At 36.7% G+C, this 23575-nt stretch overlaps 1 protein-coding gene across 2 annotated transcripts in view; it reads right to left on the bottom strand.

Moving 5' to 3' along the window:
- Window positions 1–1740: 1740 nt before the first annotated feature.
- The window catches only part of RpL7 (ribosomal protein L7), a 35344-nt gene continuing 13509 nt past the window's right edge, over window positions 1741–23575 (bottom strand). For both annotated transcript variants that reach the window (XM_081756158.1, XM_081756159.1), the window contains exons 4-7: window positions 11544–11634; window positions 9205–9361; window positions 4872–4969; window positions 1741–1913 (exon numbers count right to left, since the gene is read on the bottom strand). In XM_081756158.1, coding sequence (XP_081612284.1) covers window positions 1803–1913; window positions 4872–4969; window positions 9205–9361; window positions 11544–11634 — 457 coding nt within the window. In that variant the 3' untranslated portion in view covers window positions 1741–1802. The remainder of the gene's footprint in view (window positions 1914–4871; window positions 4970–9204; window positions 9362–11543; window positions 11635–23575) is intronic.

A 23575-nucleotide genomic window follows, 5' to 3' on the forward strand; every position in this document is an offset into this window, starting at 1 on the left:
TTTTTTCCCGCGTACATCATTTTGCCTTTGTCTAGTAAGACACAGTGCTCAATCTATAGTTTTCATTCAGAAATAATGGAGGTAGGAAACTGCCGTATTTTGTTTTATTTATAACTGGCTTTTTCGGCTTAATTCATGTAAAAATGAATACTTCTCATGTTGACTAACTCTGTATTTTGGCCACATGCCCACCCCCATGGTAATACTTCACGTGTACACAATGGACAGGTTAAGCAAGACGGATTTCCGCTGGGTCCCAAAGTCGTGCAGTAGTTCTCAAAGTGGGGTCCGCGGAACCTAGCCAGGGGGTCCGCGACGCCTAAAAATTGAAACGTGTTGTAATAAAATGGAACTTACTGCTGTTATGCTAGAAGTATTTTTTCAGTTACTAAAAGCAAAGCAATTAGAAATTATAACTACCTTTGTAAATTTAAATGTTTTCCTACTATATTAAATTTCTGCCCTGAAGTCGGTCAACCGTTATATAGGACTATTTCAAGTGAGAGAAATTTCTTCTTTGCTAGGCCACATTTTCAAAAGCAGTTGTACATTAACTGCACGACGCCTCGGAATTTCATGGATTTCATCTTCAAGTCGCGGAAAGCTCCCACCACTACCACCAATTCCAGATTTTTTAATAAAAAAGAAGTAAATCATTCATGGTAGTCATTCCTATGCTTATAAACGTCAAGCCTCCCCCAAGTTTGGGATTTCTATATATATATATATATATATATAAAACTATGGGAAATCCATTCCAAAATATGTTTCTAGATCCACCATTGCGAGTAACTCTTGACTCAAATTGGTTTGCCTGTGCGCTGTGAGTATGAAGAGTTGTCTAAAAAGGCATCGCAACATTAGATGCCTTTCCCTACCACTTACTTATGTGGGCAGACCTTTTTTGCTCTTTACAGTATTACAACTTTAAAGCGAAATCGTCTTAACGTAGAATAAGACCTAAGATTGATGGTGACAAAATCTTATCTTGGAAAAACACAAAGAATTTCATTCCTCACGATAAATGACCCCACATTTGAGAACGTTATTTATTAAGTGGATTTCCTTTTTAAAAAAAATATTTTCAGTCATGAAAGTTACTGTATTTTCAACTGAAATTTCTTTCACTAGGAAACAATCATGTATCTTTAGAATAAATTACTTTTTGCATTATATTTCTTGATCTTTTTCTTGTCAGTGGTAATTCTAAGTAGTATATTTTTTGACAGCATGTGAAATTTCAGATAGCATTGCAAAGGGGTCCGCCCTATTGGACAGTTTGAGAACGACTGCCATAATGAAAAGAGAAAATTACAATATTAGTTAAAATGTCCAAAGATAAGGAAGCGAAACTTATTTACATGAAAATAAAGCGAAACATGCACCCGATCTATGTTTTCTTTACCTAGCAGACGCATTCTTGGAACCGAAAACGTGACTTTTAGGTCTTTACACAGGCAGAAACCAGAAGAGACGAAATCGCTTAACTCATCCATTGTGTTTCCACCAAGCTTTTATCACTGTAAATTTATGCTTGCGGTGCATTTGAATTTTCTTTCAAATAAAAAGTCACATTTCACTGACAGGTTTTGATATAGGTTTCAAATGCGGATTTATGTCATCCTACTATGCAATAGGGATATAAGAGCCTCAAGTGCTTCTCTACCATCATGCGTATTTCACAGTTTTTTCTTAATTTTCTATATAATGTAAAGGTAGCATATCAAAAACTGCTTAAAATTAATTAATCACATCTTCCGAGTTTTATTTACATTTTTTATTTCCATATTGTCACGCGAACATTATACCATGTTTCTCAGTAGTTTGTTTATTGTGTCTTCACGATTACCAAAGTCACCTCCCTCAACTACGTGGTTTGTCTTCTTGCGCCAGCCACCTGTTGGAGTGTTCAACTGAAAGAAAAATAAATATATCGTTATAAAAGGATAACGATATGCAACTATAAATAAATAAATAAATAAATTCCGTATATTCAAAACTGAATGATTCATAATTATCAATTCTTCAAAGTATGAGGGATGTTCAGAAAGTAACAGACATTAATATAAATAAAAGAAAAAAAGAGTTTGCTTGTTTGTTTGTCTGTGCGCGGCCTGGGGAAAAGACGAATGGACCGAGAGTTATCAAATTTTGGTCAGGGGTGTCTTGGTCCAGGCCCCAGATCAAGACGAAGCGCTTTTTTTAAATTTCTAACCAGAGGGTTATCGGAGGGGGCTTTACCGACACCGACCTGGGTACCAGACAAGTTGACCAAGAGTTACGAAATTTTGGTCACGGATACCTTGGTCCAGGCCCCAGACCAGAGTGAAAAGTTTTTGTCAAAATTCGAACCATGGGTCTCAGGGGGGGGGGGGTATAACCGCGACATGTAAAAGTAGTAGAAAATGACCTAGTGTCGAACTCATAGTTTTCGCGGTCGCTGAGATCAATGGTGAAACTTCCAAATTCATCCTATTTGGCTGCGGGCCGGGGTCAGTGAAGGGAGATACGAGGCATGTGAATATAGCCCAAAATGACCGATATTAGTATCAAATACATAGTTTTCGCGGTCGCTGAAATGAATGTGATACTTCCACAGGTATTGACTTCCAAATACATCCTCCATGCGAAGAATGGGCATATTCAGCTAGTTTTGAAATAAAAAAGTAACAGAATGAGCAAACCAAATTATATTATGCACATTTGAAAGGTACACTCTTAAGCTATTTTTCCACATAATCGCATAATTGCCATGCAAATTAAGGCACTTATCACAACGTGGCACAAGTTTTTTGAAACCGTCGCATGCGATTTGTGGTAACCAAGCTTTTCCACCAGAATTTCATGCACCAAACTCCGTGAAATTTGGGAAAATGTTCAAGTTCCATAATGGTGAAACGACGATTTGCACGAATTTTATCGTCGATTTACCTCACCAGTTATCAGACACAAGGCTAGGCCCTACCACTGCGGTCCTCATCATAAACATTCCAACAGCCATTTTTAAAATCAATGCACCACTGCCTCACTTGGCCTTCACTCATTATTCCATACCCGTACACTTCACACAGTTGGCGATGAATTTCAATTGGCTTGTGCCGTTTTTGCCAACAAAAATCTAATCACAGAACGCACCGCACAACAGGCGAGATTTTCTACTGCAGCGCACATTGTAAAACGTCACAGAAAGCACAGTAAGAGCGTCACAGTCCTTACGCTACCACAACTGGCTGCGTACTGAGTGTGGCAACGTTCTGACATCAAGATGGCGACTTTAGCCCCGCCCACAGCTACGATAGGCCAACACGACTGGTACTTTCTGGACAGCCCTCGTTCTTCTGGTTTAATACCTACTGTAGTTACATACTTGTGAAAATATAATCTGATCCCACGAAAATTTCCATGTTTGTGAAATGCTTTGTTTAGAAGCTACCTTTTCTTTGTTAGTATGGTATTTCCTTCTGAAGATAACAGCATTTTTAAATTAAATTGCAAGGTTTTGAAAATTTTTACAGTAGTACATGAATCACCACAGCGACACAAATGACAGTTCATTCTGATGGCACTCATTCCTTAATTTCACATTATATATGCATATTTAATGAACAAAGTGGTTGCAAATAAATAAATAAATAAATAGTGTGTTGTATAAATGTTAATGACAATGACACATTGTGTCTGTAAAAAAAGCCTAAGGACAACGTAATTTAATTACTAATGTTACACAGAAAAATGACAAATATACTTAAAAAAAAGTAAGGGAATTCAAACCCGGGTCTCCAAATGACGCATCTGCTGTCTTCTGCAAAATTGTATCTCAAATTGTTGATGGGTAAGTGTCTTCAAATGGTGCCATGGCCCTTTTAAATTCTCGTTTTTCCTATATACGCATAATGCAAGCGTCGGGAAAATGGGTTTACGCCCGGAGTAACTACTGCGAAAGCTATTGTGGCATGTTATACAAACCACGAGTCTGTGGCGAACAGTCGCCCAAGTACGAGACAAAGGCCTCTCAGTACGGAAGGGAATCTAGCAATTGGAATGCAAGGGAAATCCAATAACTCAAGTGTGATAAACCTAGCGATTCAATTTGGCATCTTCAACTCCGAACCGCTCCGGCTGAGGTGCGTCCGTAAGACCCGCGTAAACCACCTGCTCACGTGCCACAGTAGAGAATAAAAAATGAACCACAGGAGATTGGATGAAAGGCATCTATCTGGTGGGGTTCAAAATGGAAGACAGTCGTCACAATGGATGAACCATATATACACATCTCACTGATGGTAGTCACAGTCGGACACTGACAGTGACAACGATGCCAAAGACTGCTACATATCTTTGCTCGCCACTGCCGGGTAAGTTCCCGCGTTAGGATTCATATGCAGGGAAATTGGTGATATGCAAGATTGATTTTTTTTTTTAAAGTGAAATCGAGATACTTCCAGGAACCCATGATCACACACTTATTTCGGATCGATAACCCATAATTGTATAGTGCACGCTCCAACTAGGGGAGGATCAAATGGAAAAGGTTTCTCGTCATACTCTAAGAACATCTGGAAAGGTTCCAGGGAGAAATTGAACTGAATTCCCCTGGTCGTGCTTCACCAGAGTTGGTTTCAATGCAAACACTGATCTCGGACTATGGCCCACAGTGCTGTTGATCCGACAATATCGGTAGCGGCGGAATTTTTGTCGTAAGGTAAGTATCCTTCAAAATCGGTCCGATGTAAACCGACCAACCTCCAGCAGACATTATTTTAGTAAGATATAATTTTCTTTGTCGTTTCATTTTTTTTTTTTTTAAATTTTTAACATGGTTTAGATATTTGTGCTACTGCAATAATTTTACAACAACTGTATATACTTACTTTGAAGGGCCAGAGGAAGTTGCTTGCGTACTTGAAGTTCGGTCCAACTGTGAAGATTTCATGGATCAAATCTTCTATGCAAATAATGCCTTTCTTTCCTAGAAAACCATCAATAACATAAATATATTAATATTTTTCATTGTACAAGCTCTGTTTTAATAGACTTAAATTTTATATAAACTCTCAGTGAGTAAAACAATAAGTTTACTGTAAAAATTATGAAATCGATTAAGTCTCGGAAATTCGACTTTTCCCCTGAATGTCTGGTATACTCTCAAAGAACACAATGTATTACAGCCTACAAAACAAATTACTGGAAAGTAGGCATGAAATTGATGACCATGACTATATTCTTCTGACACTTTATTCCATGTTGTAATAAAGACCTCAGTGAACTTTCGAGCTTACATTTTCGGAAACTAAACTGTTAGCTGACACATGAGCAATATTCCTTTCTGTCCTACTTTTTTTTCATATTTGATTTATAGGATTGGTCTAGAAACATATATTTTACACTCAAATAACGAAAGGAAATTGGTGTTCTGTTTAAGACGTTTACAAATTTAAAAACACGAACTGGATCCGAGTAACAGTTTGTTACAATTACGAAATAAACATTTGTGCGAAATTAAGCTATTTTGTTTTTAACGAAAAATAAAGGTTCACTTCCTAGACTATGTAATTCCAATTACCAATTTGTTGAAGTTATTACGGTTTTAAAACTTCATATAGACACATTCAAAAGCAGCTACCAGCATACACGTTCCATAGAATATACAGTGCAGCCCACTTATAACGAATTTCAAGGGACCAATACAATGAGTTCTTTATATCCGAACTTAGTTATAGACTCTTGTATTTTCCAAATTATGAAGAAAGAAAAGAAAAAAAAAAAAAGAAAACCGAAGGATTAGATAACAAGCAGACACGTTTATAAACAAAAATAAACAGTAGTATAGCATTACATCTGAAGATAATTTTATTAATTGGGTTTTATCTAGCCTACAGTACATATTGCAGTTCTTTCTACACGCTCAAGCACGCCTGAAGAAGTCTGTAATTTTCTTCTGAACCGTGTCTGCTGCCGCTGTTCGTAGCTGCTTCCACTTCCTCAAATGCCCGAAATGCATTCTTCGGCACGTGTTGCTGTGTTCGAAAAGATGCAAGCTTTCCAAACTTTGGATCGCTTCTTTGGAACTCACGGGTTGTTTCACATTTTCCACTTCATCATCACTGCAATATCTGCATCCAGGACGATTTCTGCTGTCTTCCGACTGGGAGGAGTGAGTCATGCCTGGCTTGCACAACGAGAACAGCTATGAAAACCAGTTTTGTGGTACCTGAGTTATCCACAAGAAGAAACATGATCCCGTTCTGAAAACTTCGCTATAAGCAGTCTTTACGGAAAATATAGTTCGTAACATAAGGTCATTTCTTCCATGTTCTAAATAAGCGGTATGACGAGGATTTCATTTATGTTCGTAATATCCAATAATTCGCTATTTCCGAGTTCATTGCTGCACTGTATATCAAAGACAGAATTTAGAATAAGCTAAATAATTTCCTTCGCTGCCGAAAATGCGACACAACACTTATAAATTACGATACAAAATGAATGTAAATCGAGTCATGCCAGGAGCCTCAAGTAACGTTTGCCAAATATAAATACTAAATACCTATCTATATATATAAAAGAGAACGTACAAATCCTTTGTTAGCTCATCACGCTAATACGGCTGAACCAATTTCTTTCATTTTTGGGGGGTTGTTAGGATTTGGACCCTAGATGGTTTTTATCATATCACTTTAATTTTCAATTACCAGTGTCTTGAGATAATTGACCATTCAAGTGTCCATAACGTAGAAATCCTTTGTTAGCTCATCATAGCTAAATCTAACCGTATTTATATGCAACCCACATGACCGTGTCACTCGGCGGGTTAACATAAATGACAGGCGATATAATGTTAACATTTACTGCAATCTTCTATGGTTTTTATCATATCACTTGAAAGCGAAAAAGTAAAAATTATCTAAGTAACAAAGTTTATTGCGTTCCGGGGTGACCCCAGCGAAGCGGGGTGAACGCTGCTAGTATTAATTTAAAACAAAGACATAATTCATCAAAATGTCTTATATGAAATAAATATTTTTCAACTTAAATGGTTTTATTGTTGAAGTTCACTTTTGATGCTTTGCGCGTTCAATTACGGGAATTTCCCGAGCACTTGTTGCAAGACGGTTCTTTTCTGAAAATTAATTTAAAATAACAAAGATAGGCCTATAATTCATATTTTATAAAATAAATGTTTCAAAATGTCATAAATGAAATTAAATATATTCCAGCGTAAAATAAATAGTTTTATTGTGGAAGTATTCACTTCCGATGCTGTGTGCGTTCAATTGCTGGATTTCCCGAACACTTCTTTCACGACGGTTTTTCCTTGAAAATGCAGCGTACTTTACTGTACATCGAAACTTCCATTTATACTGAAGTTTAATACTGAGTTCAGCACTTAAAACAGTAAGCGTTACGTAGCCTTGGGAGCTCCAAGCATTAAGCTTCTTAATTTTGACAAGAATTTTTATGCTATTGCTGGTGTTGATTTTACAGAATGCTTATCTGAAGGGTAGCAACAAATGACTGGACCAAATTGTTGTTGAAGAACCAATATTACTGAAGAATACTTGTGTTATCATCAATAGTAAGAAATAATACTAATAGTTTTACTCATGTATTTACATATTTACTGTTAGTACTGGCACCTATGACCTTAAACCCGTCAACGTATGAGGGATAAGGTCCCTCGGCGCCTCCGAGTCAGGAAGCACACTATTCACGGAAAGTATTTTCTAAAATATAAAATTGCTTATTTTACTTCAAATAGGCTATAAGCATAATCCACACATTAATTTGTTCTATACATATCTCAAGTTATGAGTTCTTTTATTCATTCATTCAGAATTTTATAAAGGTCTTATGTTGAATATTGTTGTCTACCATAACGTCAAAGCATATAATTCTCCCAAAGAAAGTTCAAAATCTGATAAAAATAACTTTCAATGTGATCACCTTAGTTGCACCAATAATATACTAACAAAAAGGTCAAAAACCCAGGTGTGTTTTTTCAGGTGGGTCCAACCCTGGTTTACAGTAACTTATTATTTTAACAATAGAGATATTTTTAATCTAACTCACTGAGCTGGCAAGAAACATCTATTTTTACTGTAGCAGACACAAAAGCTTTCCATAACAAAGACTTACTGCTTACGTAGTGAGCATTACTATTCTGTAAATAATTGTTCAATTTCAATGGGTGACTCCAGTTATTATAATTGTATTCCAGACACTTCCGCTGCAATCACATAATTTCTTGTATCTTAAACTTGATGATTCTTGGACTGACGTTCCAACGGCTGTTATGTTCTCTCAGTGTTTTTCTTAATCACAATTCTTCAGCAGTAGCTGGTTATAGGTCATCATAGAGAACTAGTAACTAAGAATTTAATCAACAAGAAAGCAATGATAAAGATGTACTTTTTGATGTGACTGAAATGGAAGTTTCTTCAACGCCGTTGATAATAGCAGAGGTCATCCATTGAAAGAGTGCGGTTATCCATCAAATACTGACGCTTATTAGGTAAATCTTTGATTAATACTACATTATGTGCCCATTGATCTTATTTAGCAAAAGCTCTCCATGTGTGTGTGCACGGAGCCGATCAATGTGTTACCAAATTGTAATAAATAATAATAAAAAAGCTAACTGCTCGACTTGTGGGCCTGAGCCGCTCCACGCGATCTGTTAGCGACTGGTGGAACTACGCCCAGCCTAGCGAACACGTAGTCAGCGTGTCGCGTCGCCGTATCGCTAACCGACGTATCGGGAGCTTTCTACACCTAGTGGCCGTTACATCTTTTATTCGAGATTCCCTAGTTTTCCTCACGACGCTAGGTAGACGTCCAAAATTGGGAAAGCACCGGCCGCGAATCGAACCCGGGACCATGCGGACGAATCCAACGCTCTAACCACTAGACTACGGTGTCCCCACCAAATTGTAACAGGTCAAACTTTCTTTGCTTACCCATTCTTTCCTACTAAAATTGAACACACTGCGCACACTGACACTACGAGTAACGCGATCCATCTTTTTAGACACTGATTTTATCCCGTCATATATTTATATTTATAGAACGTGACAACGTTCAATTAATTGCAGTTTAATTTCACTCAGAATCCCAGATATTGACCAGCTAAGCGAGTGAACACCAACACCAACTACCATACTGGTTGATATGCGAAAGTAAATAAAATAAAAACAAGTAACTTACTAAGTTTCCTTTCAATGAGAGCATTCGAAGTGATGGGAATGCGTCTTCCATTAATATTGGCGAAGCCTCTCTTATAAATTAATTCTCTAACAGATTTCAAGTTAGGATATCCCCACGTTACGTACGGTTCGCATATTCTCAACATGTTCAGGGTCGCCTACGAAAAGAAAACAGAAAAAACAATTAGTAAATTGAAGCATATTACTATCACGACTACTTATTTTTTTTATTTTATTTTATTTTTTTTTTTTTATTTTTTTTTTTTACAAAAATATACAATCATCTGAAAAACGTTCACCTCTCACACAATATACTGCAAAAAATGAGGTGTTAACACAAAATAACTACCACTTTAGCGTGTTACTTGTTGAGTTGTTTTTGAGTTTAACGTGGAATCCAAACATGAGCTCCGCCGGGAATCGAACCCGGTCTCCCGCGCCAAAGGCGCGTACGCTAACCGCTTAGCCACGGAGGAGCTCAGTGTGTTACTTGTGTATTAATTTATGAATTGTGTGATAATTACACGAGTAGCAGTGCTGCCATCTGTTGTTCTTATATCCTAGCACACAAGTAAAACAGATACTAGAAATGCTACTCATGTAACTGATGTCATACAATTCATAGCCTTACAAAACTATTTTCGTGACTGATTACAGAAAACATAGCACGTTTCTCGTTACTTCGCATAAATGCCAAATAAACTCCGTAAAGATTTGCTTATAGTAAACAATAAAATCCAATTATAATTTTCACTGACAATTACATGCTATTTCTGATTATGCTCGGAAGGCGATGTCCTCGGTGTTAAATTAACACACAAGTAACACCTTAAAGTGGTAGTAATATTGTGTTATTTTAACACCGTTTTTGCTGTGTACATTTAGACTCCTGAAATAAAGTCTTAAACAGTCAATTGGGACATTTTGTTTGTTAGCTTATGGACAAATACTATTTTTTTTTTTTTTAAAGCATTGGACGTGCTCAGAATCAGATTTACCGGGAATGGACATTAAAAGCAGTGCTCACAGAGAAATCACAATTTCTTCAGTCCTATTTAGAATTTTTATGATTCCCTCAAGCAAAACAAGAAGCTCTTACAAAGAATATGAAGCAGTTAAAAATAAAAAACCATATTCTGGTACTATGAACGTTCGCTACTTCGAATGAACTTCGGAATAGATCTCCTTATGAAGATACTCTAGAAATAGTATTCTGTCGAACAAATGGTGCGCAGTCCATTGCCTAAATAGGAACCATCACATTTCCTTGTCTCTTCTTACGTCTTTGTGTTACCTAATTTTGGTCAAATTTACTCCACTTCAAACTCTACCATGTTCTCTCAGCATATTCTCTTATTTTAATCACAATTTTTCAGCAGTAGCTGGTTATAGGTCATCATAGAGAACTCAAATTATTGTAGAAGCTAGACTGGCAATCATAATACCACCAGAAAGAAACAATTTAAACCTGATAAACATTAATTCTACAATATCTGATTTGCTTTGTCAGTACTTTACATGAACTACACCCCGTATCTTACTAATCTTAATAAGGATGGATTTGATATTTTTCACATGATTTTCACGGAGATACCTGTAATTAAGTAAATACGGAATAATTTACATACTACCTTTAAAATCAGACAAATACTACGTTCCGTAAAAGATCAGGGAAGATTGAGCATCCCAGATATTTATTCAATCCCATATGAATGTAGCCTAACATATATTGGACAAATAGGGCGTACAATAAAAAGTACACAAGGATCATACAAGATACATACGATTATATCAATCAGAGAAGTCTGCATTAACGTAACATGGACTAGAAGGACAGCGTTAACTAAATAATAATAGCAACAATGTATCTCGTTTCAGGCCATTCTCGAAACGTAAACCACATTATAAAAAATGTACACTTATGTGCTTTAATTAGTTAAAAATTTTGATTTTAATGTGTGCACATTAATTTGAGACACACTGTATATTAGAAGTACTCGTACCTCAAACAAGCAACTACTGCAGCTACACCGCGGAAAAAAAAAAAGTATATATACTTTGGTCGAGCCTGGTCACTGTACGTGAAGTATGTGGGTCGCTGGCGGTCAGAACGAAGGCAGTAACACACATTTCTTCAACATAAACTCTTCGGAACATTACAAAAACCAAACGATTACTAACAGGGACGCCGGTAACCCAATTGGAAGCCAGTATAATTATTACTTCCATCAAGTGGACAAATAAATATTAAGTCAAGAAATTCTGATGGGAATGATATAACAGTAAACTACTTAAATTTAAACTACTTCAAATTAATTCGAATTCGATACTTTAACCCACCTTATTCAGCTTAAGGAAAACTCCATTGTTGATCTGCTTCAAGCGCAAGAGTTGCAATACCTTGCGAACTTTAGGAGCCACTTGGTTGATACTGAAATTAAAAACATACTATGAAATATACAGCTCTAATTTTTCAATAAAAAACGGAGTAAATAAAAAGCCTAGAATCAATAACAACCGATTTAACAATACTTTAACTTAACACACAGGCTTCACAAGTTCAACAGCTTCTTTACATATTCCCTATGATCCTCACATTCTTTTCAACGTAGTTGGCACGGCAATCCCTTGTCGGAGATGATCAACATTCTGCATTTTTACAACGTACTGTAGTACCGCAAAATTATTATTTGTAAATGTCCAATTATTTTATTTCATAAATTTGTGTAAATATTTTAAGTTTTCATTGAATGAATAACAATAAAAAACAACTATTTAAACAGAATGGTTTAGGTCAAGGTTGTTTTGAAATTCAAATTCATATTATTCAGACAAGTCCAAAACTTACAAGCACAAGGTTTCCACTACACACATATTCGACTATCATCTTGTCATTACACAAAATCTTTTCTTTTTTTTTTCAGTGACACTAACAAGTTGTTTTAGAGGAATATCTGTGGTAAGATATTGAATAAGAAATCAATAAAATACACTGGATTCAACATTCCAAAGGAAGTTCAGTGATGATGCTACCATCACATGTGGCACTGAAATGATTAGATTTCATACATAAAAATACGCAAAGATATATGTAATTTTTTTTTTTTTTTTTCATTATACACAATTGTGTACAAAACATGTATACTTTAATGTACAATATTATGTTTACAACTGCCTCCTAACTCAGACATCACCAACCTTCGCGTTCCATTAACATTCGTTAGAATTCAAAATGGAACATTGTGCTGTATCAAAAAAGCAGCTTTCTTGCCTCAAACAGTTGGAGGTCGAAAACTCGCTAAACACTGTTTAGAATTTTTTTTTCTTTTTTTCTTTTGAAGTATGTGTAAGGCCTCGTAGCATTGTTCCTATTTATTTGAAATACACTGTACCGAGTAGAGGCCTCTAAAATTTGATGTTCGTGATCTGCAGCGTCCTCACTCTATTAACAATGAACAATATCTGTGACATACAGGACGGACATAAAGTCTCTCTTTGATAACAAACATTAATAACAAGAAAACTAAGAATGATAGAAGCATGCGGTCTGAAAACATCGCTTGTAGGATACTTCAAGATTTTGCCACAGCCTGTGCTGCCATCTGCTGCAGCTGACCAAAGCGCGACAGTCATTTGTTTAGAAATGGCGTCAGCACAGCAGAAAGCGAAGTGTGTTGTAGTATCATGAAACAAAATCTCCCGTCACAGTTCAAGAACATTCAGAAGAGATTATGGACAGCAGCCATCAGATGTTACGATCATAAAGGAATGGTATGAACGGGGCTGCTCCACACTGAAGTACTGATGTTCGTGCATCAGAGATGGCCCAATACCATGGTCCCCCCGATCCGCAGACATAACCTCCCCATGACTTCTTTCTCTGGAGTTTACGCAACACCTGTCTGTGATATTGCAAAACTCAAAAACAGGATAACGGTCGCAATAGACACAGTGGCTCCTGAAATACCGCTTGGATGTCTTGAGGGCAACTAATGAAGCACATGTAGAAATTCTCTAAATCAGGTTTAAAAAAAATGAGTTTTCCTATTATTTGCCGCAAAAAACAACATCCTTGTATCATTCTTAGTTTTCTTGTTATTAATGTTTGTTATCAGGGAGAGACTTTATGTCCATCCTGTACATGTAAATCTTCTTTTAACATGTAGATTTAAAATATGTAATAATCTGATGCAGTGACATTAAATAAAATCATGTTGGGTTAGCAACACTGTCAATTTGGTAAAATTACGGACTATGTCAAACATCGTACAAACTTTCAGCGTTTTTTTTTTTTTTACGCATTAGTTTGAAGTTACAAGAGAGGTTCAAGATAAATGATCAATTATATATATATATACACAGGGTAAGTTTTCTTGTCTTACCCGTAACGTTCTTTTAATGCGTGCGTTTTAGCCTATATTTCAATTGTACAAGCGGTTAACCTTCACCAGGGCCAGTGTATTTTTTTTAAATCATAGCTGCCTATACTAATTTTCATTATGTTCATCAACCGATGATAGCTTCAAATTCCTAGACGTACAGTGTTGCCAGATCGTACTCTTTTGTCAAAGTAACTATTGCAACACTAATTCATGAATTTTGTAATTTTGGGGCAGTCATTTAATAAAGTAAGAAACAAGCATAAAGGTCAATACCTCAACAACAACAAAAAAAAAAAAAAAAAAAAAAAAAAAATTCTTCTACATGTAACAAGCGCTTTTGGAAGAACCTTCTTCCATATTCAGCTTACTTAAAATTCAAAGAGGATTTAAAAAAAATGTTAAAAGGATTACAAAATGTGAAAAACAAATCTTCTGTCAAAAATTACATACATGCGAAGAGGCATTCAGTCACTGTTTTCTTGCTCTCCAGATGGCGAAAGTATGTAGTAAAAGGATTACTCCAAATCATATTTATTTCTCCACTACCTAAATCATGTATGGGTTTCAAATTCCTGGATGTACAGTGTTGCAATAGTTACTTTATTGACTTAAAAAATACGATCTGGCAACAATGCACATCCAGGAATTTGAAACCCATACTTAATTAAGATAGGGGAGAAGTAAATATGATTTGGAGTAATCTTTCTACTACACACTTTCGCCATCTGGAAAGCAAGAAAGTAAAACAGTGAACAGCAGTGAACAATGACAGGAGTGCCTCTTCGCATGTGTTTAATTTTTGACAGAAGACGTGTGTTTTACATTTCTTAATTCTTTTAACCATTTTTTTCCTTTCCACATTGCCCGTCATGTTTTTAAATCCTCTTTGAATTTTAAGTAATCCGAAAATGGAAGAAGGTTCTTCTGACAGCGCTACTTATATGTAGAAGATAACTGCTACTTTTTGCGGTGAGTATTACCCATTTTGCTTGTTCCTTATGAAATATCATAATATTGTGATTACGATATTTCATAAGGAACAAGCAAAAAGGCTAATTAAGTAATTTTGATTCTATAATTTGTTCGTTTACGTACATGGTAATAGTAACATCCCAGTATTTTGAATGTTGCCCTTATGCGTATTTAATAATGGGTTTTTGTTCTATACTTCGAATACGTTCCTTCTAATATTAGAGGCGCCCTGGTGTAAAACTTCCACATTTCGAACTGGAATTGAAGGAGCACTCGAAACACGTCATATCATCATGATACCAAATGCTAAGGTACTGTGGATGTTCATTGACCTGTCCATTTCAGTCAGTTGTGTGGTTAGTGTAGTACAAGCTTCAAAACTAGATTTTTGTGCATGAAAAATGGAATGAAATCTTTCAGTTTAACGTCCCACGTTATGCTCTGTAGGCTAAGAGGGACGATGATTAAGGCAAGTGAATGATCATGGAAGGCTCGGTGGAATGAGAACGTGGAAGAAAACTGCAGTACCCCGAGAAAACCCACGGACACGATGTTGTCCACCACAAGCTTACTTTGTCGGGGATCGAACCAGGGACACCAAACACCACAGGTAAGCGCTCTATCACTGAGCCACCGTGTCCTCTTAGATGTTTGTGCTACTCTAGCGTCCTTAGTTGGCAACACTGAATAATAAATTTGGTATTTGATAAAGTTTGCATTAACATGTAGATTTGAAATATAATAACCTGATTTAGTACCATTTTGGAAGAAAAAAAAAATAAGTTTGGATGGCAATACTTTCCACATGTCGGTATTGGACACTATGTCAAACGTTTTCCTTATATATAATTTCTGAAACCCCTCCTTGCTCTTTGTCCCACAGATAATCGATCCCAGCAATAACATTTGCCAACCATTTATCACACGCAACAACTTAAACTATGTATGCCATCCCAATTAGGTCAATGGTCGGGCATGCGGTCCATGTTTCATGTTTCACTTAATATCGACTACAAAAAATCAATAGGTAGAATAATACTTTATTACTTTATATATCTGCAGGAATTTCCTTCCCGAATTTCAATACTTTTATGACTTAATTTAATGTAAAATAACTCATTGAAGCTTTCCTAAAAGACATAACAATAAAGTATTCATATAGGAGACATTTTCATGGCCATGGTTAATGGTCATAATTGTATATACATTTATGGTAACAAACGTCCCTTGAAAATACGAGTCACACGACTTCAGGTACAAATTCTGATTTGTACGAAATGAAACAAGATCCCGTTTTAACTAGTCAAAAGTTTAATGCTTACAAAGTAATACTGACTGACTTTCTATTATTTTAGTTAGGCTTTTCTACAGCAATTTGATACCTTCAACCCGTTCTGGATACATAAAGAACATTAATGAAGTTTGCAACCCTGCTCAAAATTAGGTAACTGCAACTTCCAAAAGCTACTGCTTTATTATAGCAGACGAAAGAAAAAAATCTAAAAAAAACGGGAAATTTTGAAAATAAATAATTTCATGAAAACAATTTCTTTTTAAATTATTCATCTCACTTAATTGAAAAAAATACTGCCATTTTAGCATACATACAGTGCAATCTTAGTAACCGGTGGACACTGGCTAACTGGCCAAAAATGAAATGAAATCCTACGTCCCACGGTTATGCCGGTTAGGCTAAAGGAGACGGTGATGATGAGTAATGAATGAAATGGTGGAATGAAGAAAGTGGGAGGAAACAGGAGAACCCCGAGAAAATCCACGCACACGGTGTTTGTCCACCACAAAGTTCACTTGGCGGGGGCTGGGATCGAACCCGGGACCCCTAGCACCAGAGGTGAACGCTCTACCACTGAGCCACCGCGGCCCCCTGGCTAACTGGCCACTGGTTTGGCTAGTGGCCACCGATTACCATTTGGTACCAAAATATTCACCATACTCTTAGGTTTTGACCAACACCAATATCATCTCTATGACTTACCGTTCCTGAGATATGGCTCCTTAAATCTTCCGAAATCTGCACTTTTTTGGCCAATATCTCAGGAACGGTAAGTCACACAGAGATGATATTGGTGTTGATCAATACCTAAGAGGAAGATGAACATTTTGGTACCAAATAGTAACCGGTGGCCACTGCCAAATCAGTGTTCACCGGTTACTAAAATTGCACTGTATGCATTCTAAAATGGCATTATTTTTACTATTACATGAGATGAATAATTTAAAAAAAAAAAAAAGTTTTCATGAAATTATTTAATTTCCAAAACTTCGCGTTTTTTGAACTACTCTGTATATCAGCCTCTACTCGTGTGTTTCATTTATCTCGGGAATGGATTGATATCAAATTGCTGTAAATGGCACTATGATCCTTACGTTTATTAGAATGTGATATTTACCCAAGTGCTTTTCGAAATCAAAGTTCTTGAAGAAAGTAAGTTTTTCAATATCTTGTATATAATTGTTTTTACTCGCTAGAAAAACATCATATCATAACCATTGTATTCGGCACTGAAGTACTTCCGACATGCATTGACACGTCCGTCTCGCTTGCGTTTATTATTATTATTATTATTATTGAAGAGGCCTTCAAAATATGGATATTTACAGAGGCTTGTGATACCGTAGCGTCCTTAGTATCAAACACTGAATAATATATATGGCGTTATAAGTGTACTTTTAACACGTAGATCTGAAACCATCTAACAATCTAACATACTGCCATTAAGAAAAAGCACTTTATTCGGGTAGGGAACATTATTATTCTGGTAGTACCGTAAACTATGCTAAACAGCGTCTCACTATCGATATTTGCATATTACAAAATTTCATCAATTTTTATCAATTAGTCTAAAAAAACGTATATGGGCATTTTAAGCAATGGTCCACCCTATATAAACATGTGTCTGTGTATCTGAAGTCTGGTTTTCGGATCCCTCCATGTACTTCTAATTTGTTGTGCATTTCTTTGAGTCATACCAATGAACGTTTCTGAATTTCTCTGCTTCCTTAAATTTTTGGGAGAGAAAAGTGTTAAGATTCATATCGTTGTTGTGACTTGTGAAAATAAAGGTATCTATCCTTTTTTGGGGGAGGGGTATTATTTTAATCTTGATTAGAGATTGTTATATAAATTTCAAGTTATATCCATTTTTCTAATACTAGCGTCAATTACCTGTTTCGCTGGGTTAAAATAAGAAAAATTAGTAACATGTTCCGTTAGTCATTCTGACATTAACATAGGTTAATTTCGATATTATATATATATACATACAAACATAATATATATATAAAATCTTCCCCCCAAGTTCCACCCACCGTCAAAGTGAAATGATAAAAACCATCTCAGGCTCAACCTAGTCTATGCTGAAAATTTGATCGAGATCAGCCGGGTGAACTATACCGACAAACTGTAAGAGGTGATTCCTTACATCAAAATAAGAGAAAATGTTCATATGGACCTGTGGGCAAAAGTGCTGTTTCAGAGCTAAGACTGTCCAAAATCGCGAAAAAAAAAAATTTCAGAGGCAATATTTCGAATTCGAGTAACTGTGGATGGTGATCCTTATCAGCATAAAGGAATTCACGCATACGCAATCGAAAAATGCATATCTCATTAATGTTCAATGGATGTTCAGATTATTCCCTGTAGGTGAAATTCCCAGACATGCCATCAATCGAATTTTGAGATATGCTCTGACTTTATGATTGGTTCAGAAGCACGGTCTCTCATACTCGGGAAAACGTATGCCACAATGTTTTCTCTCACGCTTATAAATGAAGAAAACATGAAATATACCGTGACGAAATACATTGCATCACGTTATTCCGAACACAAAAAACATGGAGCTGCCGGTTCCTACACTTCCGACTTCCCTCCAAAGTACTGGGTGTCCACTGCTGTCAAGGCTTACCTGCCTGCCTATTTTGGACCCTCCTTGAAATCAGGGTATATCTGAAAACTCTATTGAGAGCATATCTGAGAATTACATTCTGTAAGGAATACCCTGTACACCTTTTGATAACTGACGAAATATGCACTTTTAAGTTGTGTATGCGTGGCTCCCTTTACGCTGATAAGACTCACCATCCAGTTTCTGAAATTCGAAATAGGTTCTCTTGAAATTTGGCTTTTTCGCGATTTTTGACAGCCATAGCTCTCAAATTATGCACTTTTCGCCGTAGGTGCAAATAAACTTTTCCTCTTATTTTGATGTGAGGAATCAGCTCTTACAGTTTGTCGGTATAGTTCATTAACACCCTATATATTAGAGATGCAAAAAAGCCGGCTTTTTTGAATCGATGGTTTTTTTCACATAAAAAGCCGGCTTTTTTGGAAAAAAACCGAGAATTTTGGAAATTTTGGCTTTTTTCATTTTCATGATTTTTCAATCCAAGTAGCTTTCTTATAGTATATTCTATAGTTAGATAAGATTTCCACGACCTGAATGCCATATTTAGCTCTGTAATTCACCATCAAGATGGATGGAGCACATATTTTACGAATTAAAGGTAACATGAAGAATGTAGTATTTGAGGGCAATTTTACAGGTTATTTAACTTTATTTTAACTTTTGAGTTATCGACATTTTTTTCCTTCTCTAGATCATTTTAGTTTGTCATCCATGTTTCATTTCTAAGAGCTTAGTACTCCAGCTTCTAGCACGAAACTTAAACTTACGTTTTTCTATATATCCGTCAAAGCATACGTTTTTCAATATGTCCGTCAAACCGTATTTGCACATTTCTGTTATACTGTAGTTGTGCAATGATTTAGCAATAATTTTCCAGATACAACCTTGAATACCAATTTATACAAATAATCAATAGCGGATTTAGAAAAGTACTTTGGGAGGGGTATCTCTGATTGTTTCGTTTTCTAAAAAGTCCTACTTTTATTTGGGAGGTGCTTGAAGTTTATGAGTACAGGCATAACTAATATTTCGTTTCGTTTATATGTTTAGCAATAATCTTCCGGATACAACCTTGAAGATCATTTTATACTGAGAATCAGTGGCGAATTTAAAAAAGTGTTTTGGGAGGGGTTTTCTTACTACTAATGTTTAGTTTTTCTAAACATTCGTAATTTTTATTTGACGGGAGCTTAAAGTTTATGAGTAAAGGCATAACTAATAGATATTTCGTTCGTTTTAGACATTCCACAACTTTGGAGAACAGGCTTCAGTCCGAAAGACCGATCCTCTAACCTTCGCAAAACCGTCACTGCTGGTAATTAGTAATAATAACGATTTAAAAACAATAAGAAAGGAAGTCGGCCAACTCCTACACTCCTAGTCGGCCAGTACACGCACTATTTCTACATTCTCAGATGGAATGAAGGAAGGCTTTGTCAGAATGGTCGAATGCTGGGTTGAATCCCGGAGTTCCCGATAGAAGCGCAAAAGCCAACCACTCAGTCACGTTTGTTGTGCAGTTGTATTTAGCTTAACTTAAATATATTCCGTAGTCTTTTTTTTTTTTTTTTTTTTGTTCCGTAATGATATGTTGAATCCCTCTTGTTAAAAATTCAGAAAACTTGAGGACTGGGTAAACCGTGATGGTGGTCAAGGGCGCCCATGTTGTGGTTTCCAAGGAGGGGAAGTATAAGCGACGTTTCAAAAATAGTTTCAAATTTTGCTGTAACTAATGTAAAAATCCTATTGGATTTTCAATATTCTCAAGTACATTTTCCTCTAGGGGGCAAGCGCCCCCTTAACCCCCCTGATGGGCGCCCTTGATGGTGGTTATAAAAAACTTGACTGTAGAATTTCAAGAATATACAGAACCATGTGCAGTCTTTAATTGTATCATACAAATCTAAGTATTTCTCTTATGTTTTATTTTAATTTTATTTTGTTTCAAAAAGAGGGTATGGAATATTTTGAAGTAAAAATACTACATACAATTTTGCTAGTTATTTGTGTATTTTTTGAAAGAAGATTTTACTCTTAGGGTTGGCTCGTTTACACCAGCTGTTTTTTTTTTAAATAACTGGTTTAAACTAAAAAAATTAAAAGAACAAAAATGCGAATCGTGTGAACTTCATAGTGACGTTTCACATGTCAAACCATCTGCATTAGTCTTATTTCCTTTTCACCTTTTTATCAAGGTGTCCCATGTTCAATTGTCGGTCGAACCACAACCCTTCTTTCATGTGTAAACCAAGTACTCTTTCGGATGTCACTTTAAGCGAAAGTCTCCTCCTTGATAACCTCGGTATTACGTAAGGATGTTAAGCCTAAACATACAAAACGAAACCAAATTATATATTTCTGCATGCCTGTTGTTTTATAAAGAAGCGAAGGTTGCTTAAATATATTGATTAAAATTGGTAAAATTTATCGATTGCCTACTTAGCTTCCAACATTAGCTTGGATTGGACTTTCAATGATACCTACATACTAAATTTGTAATTTAATACCTCAGTTTTAGAAAAATAAACACACTGCTGAACAAGACTGCACTTATTTAATATAAAAACACATTTACACGTGACGTTTCGATCTTCTATCCAAGATCCTCATCAGACGTACACTCACGTCTGATGAGGATCTTGGATAGAAGATCGAAACGTCACGTGTAAATGTGTTTTTATATTAAATAAGTGCAGTCTTGTTCAGCAGTGTGTTTATTTTTCTGATTTTATTCGCAAGACGTTGACTATGATTATGTGTCACTCAGTTTTAGCGTACTGATTATAATACGTTGACCTTTAAATTTTACATGCAAATTAAATTTTACAGGATTTTCCCGTTATTGTTTTACATTTAAAAGAATGACGGGATTTTCCCGATGGCTAGGGAGGGAGTTTCTCAATTTAAGAAATTTACTGACCGGACTTCTTTAAGCTTATGGGACCTCTTCCAGCATAACCCCGTTGTTGAATAATAACACCAAGGCGAAACAAACTTATTTCTGTGAATATGTAATACAAATACATAAAGCAAAATATCTAAATCAAAAAACCTGGTTTAAACCCCAAAAAAGCCTGGTTTAAACTGCCCCCCCAAAACGGGTTTTTGGCATTTTCAGAAACAACCATGGTTCTTGCCAACTCTGCTTACTTTTGTATATAGGAGGTTAAAATGTGTTTATTATATACATTGGTTAATCCTTTGGAATTCATAATGTAAAAATGTTGAAGTAAAATTGTTTAAAATATCTTTTCGAAATTCATGGTTTACTTTCGAGGTTTTATATTATTATCGGCATCAACCACTAATTAAATGACTTTCTGTGTTATAGAGAAGCGAAACAAAGTCTGCTTTATCGATTTAAAGCAGAATTTTGAAAAAAGCCCAAAATTTCCCAAGCAAAAAAGCAAAGCAGAAAAAACCGAGTTTTTTTCCAAAAAAGCCGGTTTTTTTCCGAGCCCTTGCATCTCTACTATATATACATATGGTGATCAGAAATATGGAAACACCTGAACGAAATTGCAACTTACCAGATTAATATGGTGTCGGGCCACCTTTCGCCTTCAGAACAGCCTTGATGCGACGTGGGATGGAGGCATACAGGTCGTGAATGGTAGCAAGTGGAATTTACACCATTCCTCGTGCAGGGCATCGGCCAGTTCTGTGAGAGAGGATGGAGGTGGAAATCGTCGCCGGAATCGTGTTTCCAAGACGGACCACAGATGTTCAATTATGTTGAGATCTGGGGATTGGGCGCGCCAGGGGAGGTGTTGAACTTCATCCCGATGTTCCTCAAACCACGCTGCAACAACGCCAGCTGTGTGAATGGGTGCATTATCATCCTGGAAGATGGCGTCATTGTCCGGGAAAAACATCCGGACCATAGGGTGCAAGTGGTCTCCTAAAATTGCGACATAATCGTCCGCTAAGTGTGACCACAGGACCCAATGAAAACCATGATATGGCGGCCCATAGAATCACCGAGCCGCCGCCATGTTTCACAGTTGGGCGGACACACTGCAGATCATAAGCTTCTTTGGGCGTTCTCCACACAAAAACACGGCCCGTGGTTGGGAATAGGGTGAAGGATGACTCATCCGACCATACCACACATTTCCAGTCCTCAACGGTCCAAGTTGCATGGTCGCGGCAGCATTTGCGGCGTGCGAAAGCGTTATGGTCTCTGATGAGCGGTTTGGCCCGTGCCACACGACCCCGTAAGTTCATGTCATGTAATTCGCGGCGGACTGTGATTGCCGAAACAGGGTGGGGGAGGTGCTGATTGAGTTCCTCCGTCACTTACTCCGCAGTGGTACGACGGTTCTGCGTGAAAATGCGCTTTAATACCCGGCGTAACCTGTCACTCATGATTTTTTTCCGCTTCCCCGATGTGGTTTTCCCGTGTGTTGTGTAGGCCGTCATCACCTTCGACACTGTCCCACGCGACACACCTAACACAGTAGCCACTGCCGTCACACTCACTCCACATAACCGCGCACCAACAATTTGCCCTCTTTGTAAATCTGAGAGGTCTCCCATTTTACACTACCTCCGTCTGCTGCAGCCACTGGACACTGCTGTTCCACTGCGCCTGACGTATTATGGAGACCGATCTAACACACCACCACCAGCGGTCCGGCGCTGCGGGCGCCACGACACCACTGCCATCCCACACATCTGACGTGTTGCCAACTACAGGTGTTTCCATTTTTCTGATCACCATCTGTATATATATATATATATATATATATATATATATATATATATATATATCTTCTACGTCAATTTTCACTTTCTTTTTCAAATCCTTAAACCCATTCTTACTCCTACTGATGTTTATGATAAGGTTTCAGAAGTCACTAAAGGTACATGAGCTGTCTGTTCAGAAAACGAAGCGGTACTTATTTCATTAGCACAGTAAGCCGAAGACCTTGGTCAATTTTCGGTCTAAATGCACATCTTCCATTTTCTACATAACTGAATTCTAAATATCGAGAAACTAATGTGAAACAAAATCAGTTATTTTCTTCGCTACACACTATGTTCGCTGTACATTATATGATTCTTCCGAGTTTAATTTACAATGAAAATT

This window comes from Thermobia domestica, chromosome 4 (genome assembly GCF_964235325.1).
Source record: "Thermobia domestica chromosome 4, izTheDome1.hap1.1, whole genome shotgun sequence".
Lineage (NCBI taxonomy): Eukaryota > Metazoa > Arthropoda > Insecta > Zygentoma > Lepismatidae > Thermobia > Thermobia domestica.